The sequence below is a fragment of the Cynara cardunculus genome (genome assembly GCF_001531365.2).
Source record: "Cynara cardunculus var. scolymus isolate 2C chromosome LG 14, CcrdV1, whole genome shotgun sequence".
Taxonomy (NCBI): domain Eukaryota; kingdom Viridiplantae; phylum Streptophyta; class Magnoliopsida; order Asterales; family Asteraceae; genus Cynara; species Cynara cardunculus.
Window position 1 is genome coordinate 10,974,516 of NC_037541.1, and position 3,335 is coordinate 10,977,850.

Below are 3,335 nucleotides of genomic sequence, written 5' to 3' on the forward strand. Positions count from 1 at the left end.
CTCTAAAAAGTTACATCAATTTTTAGGAACACTTTTTTAAGCTTCTCTAAAGATTAATAAAAAAATTAAGATTATTAAAATTAAATAAAAGTCTTTAGCTACCTTTAAAAATATATCTAAAAGATTTATATTAAAAAATAAATAAAAAATATATGATTTAAAAGATTAATATTGAAAATAAATTAAAATTAAATAATAAATATAATACTTTTTTCTTGTCTCAATATAAAGCCCAAAAACATCAATTTTTTAAGCCCAACAATATATATACATAGGTTCTATTTTTATTTGGGCTAGATATAATGTTATCAGTCTTCACTATATTCGTCCATCTCCATCTCAATCTCAATCTCAATCTCAAGCCTTCACTCAATTCGTCCTCCCTCGACTCTCGCCTCTCGCCTCACTGACGAACGAACTCACGAACATAAACCAATTCACGATTCACGAATCGAAATCGCAATCGGCCTTGACTCAATCGGCTCTCGCTCTCTGCCTCTCTCGAGTCTCGACAATCGACCGGCTCTCGCTCTCTGCCTCTCTCGAGTCTCGACAATCGACCGGCTCTCGGCCTCTCGCTCTCGCATCTTGTGACTTGTGAGGTTAGGGTTATTTACTTCACTTATTTTATTTTTATGTTTCTAATTCTTGTTTGATTGCAAAACCTAAGTATGAAGCTGTGAAATTGGTCGTCTGTGGTTTGTCATTTGTGTTTCTAGTACTGTCACTGATTCACTGTATGCATAATGTTAATGTATCATGTATGCTTAAATCATAAAATTGAAGCCCATTTGTGACCATTTGTTAGAAGTATTAAATGGATGCTGCGTAGGTAGCAAATGAAAACCAAAGAGAGGTTAGTCCTCCAATTTTCTGAATTTTGGACATTCATCAGTACAACAAAACATGCCTTTTAGGACGTTCAACCATCCTTAGACATTCTAATAGAGTACTTTTTAACGGGACTTTAAAGTTTTAGGACCATAATAAAGTACTTTTAGTAAGTTGTCAAAACAAATTTACGCCACTTAATAACTTCTATTGAYGAAGTTGGGGAAACTAATAGGACACAAGAAATTTTAAAGTTACTCTGTAAAAGAAAGACTAATATAATACTTTTCAAAAATGTCATATAAAAAGACTAATAAGACAATATATTTTATGTATCATACTAGATTATCCAACTCCATTGATAGTACTTGTTAAGTCATTTATGTCATACGTGCATCCTAGCAACTTATTATAACACTATTATATATGATTCAAAAATTGTATGTCTTGTAACTTAAGTCCTTTTAAGTACTTTATTATGTTGTTCAAGAACGGTTAGATGTCTGGGAAACATATTTTTTTCATTGTTGATAAAGCAAATATAAAGAGGGGGAAAAGAGCAACCCCATTTTCCWTTATTCTGGACAAATTCAGATCTTATTATTACTTTTTGATTCCCTCTTCGGGGTGATCGTAAATGATGCTGTACAGTACGTCTGTACCTTCTACTTGATTTTCATGAAGATTTATACTGATATACTTGTTGATATATCTGGTAAGCAATGGTCACCCATTTATGTACATACTGTAACACCCTAAGAAAACAATGAAGAAGAGATAAGTTGAATCCAAAATACAAAGTGGAAACTAGTGTTTAAACAGTGCCTCGCGGCTGCTGTTTTCGAACCCCAAACGGGCAGCTATCGGCTGCTGCTTTCTGCTTCAAAAACCGCCTGCTGTCTACGCCCAACAATAGCCCGAACTGCTGCTGGATTCCAGCCCGCTACGTGCGCAAACAGCAGCTAGGCTGCTTCCATTTCTGTCCGCTGTCTTCGCCAAACAGCAACCTGGACTGCTGCTCGATGCCCTACTTGATAAGAGCATAAACAGCAGCTAACTGCGTCTTTTTCTCGGCCAAAGCAGCGGCTGCGACGTGCTGTTCGAGCCCAACAGCAGCAGCGCTGTTTTCTGTTTCTTCCAACAGCAGCTGTGCTGATTCCTCTTCAATTTTGGCAGCTTGGACCTTTCTCCATTTCACCAAGCAAGTGCAGCTGATCCTCCTTCCCTCTTAGCAGCTACACTCCCAACCAGCAGTCACGGCTGCTTTCTTCATCCCGTAGACAGTTACGGTTGTCCTTTCTTCAGATTCGCAGCTAGGCTGCTGTCTCTTTCTTCAAGATCAAGCAGCAGATTTCCGTTCTTCTTCTGTTCTTCCTTCAAACCGGCAGCTTCGGCTGTTTTGAAATGGATTCAATTGCTGATGCTCATATATATATATATATATATATATATTTTATCTGAATGGATCTTGTTAATCATGTGCAGACCAAAATACACAAGCTTATACACCCACGTAAGATTGAAATGGAGAAAAAGGGTGAATCTAAAATTCCCTACAAGATTCTACTAGCATTTTCTGGCCTGAAGCAGGCTTTGACAACTAACCTTGGATATAATCGGAGAGTTTCCGAGTGTYGAGAGGCTGCAAAGATCCTTCTAAAGTAAGATTCAGGGATTTATGACGTTCCACTTCGCTGCCAACTATTCAATTTCATGACAAAAACTATTTTGCATGTGTACTTTTTACAGGGCAGCTGGGAAAGAAGTTGAGYCTATTTTATCTAACGGTTAGAATTGTGGCATTTGATTTATTTTCTTTACACTTACATACTAATTTTTGTAAACTTTTGTTACAGTCGAACGACAAGACTATACGACTCACAAGGTTTTTATATATTTCTTTTCCTTAACTTCATGCCACTAAAAGAAATTATCTTATAGTTGTTGCATTAAACCCTGTCTACAAAGTGATCCATTGACTTAATACATGCTAATATGTTATTCTTTCTTTAAACATTTATGTTCTGCAGTCCAAATTAGAAGCAGATCTAGCTAGAAGAGCAGAACACTACTTTTCTGARAACATGCGGGTTRTTAAAGGTTTTACGTTCTCCCATGCTAATCACGATCACACAGCTGCAGATGCACACACTATCTTACTATAACCATCACAATTGGAAGGTTGAAGTTTCTTAAAGTATTATTCTTTAAATCTTTTTATCTTATAGTTCTTAAAGTTTCTTAAAGTTTTTGGACTTGCGTTATTCTACACTTTGTGATAAGCATTCTAAATTGCAAGTATTTTAGGGGCATTCCGCTCTCTTTAATTTGATAAATTTGAAGAACGAGCTAAATTTGAGAGGCAGGTTAAAGAAAAAGGACAGGCTATTGAACAAGTTGTCTCAAGAGGTCTTCTAAGAGCACTTGTTATTACTCCCACCAGGTATTTTTAACATGTATTCTAGAGTTTATTATACACCATAACTAGATAATAGTTTTTTTTT

The 3,335-nt window shown here is 36.1% G+C and overlaps 1 protein-coding gene across 2 annotated transcripts; it reads left to right on the forward strand.

Moving 5' to 3' along the window:
• The first annotated feature begins 400 nt into the window (after nt 1–400).
• On the forward strand, nt 401–3,300 carry LOC112526946 (galacturonokinase-like). Of its 2 annotated transcripts, XM_025137397.1 has the most exons (6): nt 401–602; nt 2,317–2,492; nt 2,581–2,618; nt 2,688–2,716; nt 2,862–3,012; nt 3,139–3,300. In XM_025137397.1, exons 2-5 carry the CDS (start codon nt 2,356–2,358, stop codon nt 2,994–2,996), a joined length of 339 nt encoding a protein of 112 aa, XP_024993165.1. In that variant the 5' UTR covers nt 401–602; nt 2,317–2,355; the 3' UTR covers nt 2,997–3,012; nt 3,139–3,300. The 2 variants fall into 2 exon arrangements, with proteins under 2 accessions (XP_024993165.1, XP_024993164.1); XM_025137396.1 differs by having other exon boundaries at nt 2,862–3,300.
• Nucleotides 3,301–3,335: the final 35 nt, after the last annotated feature.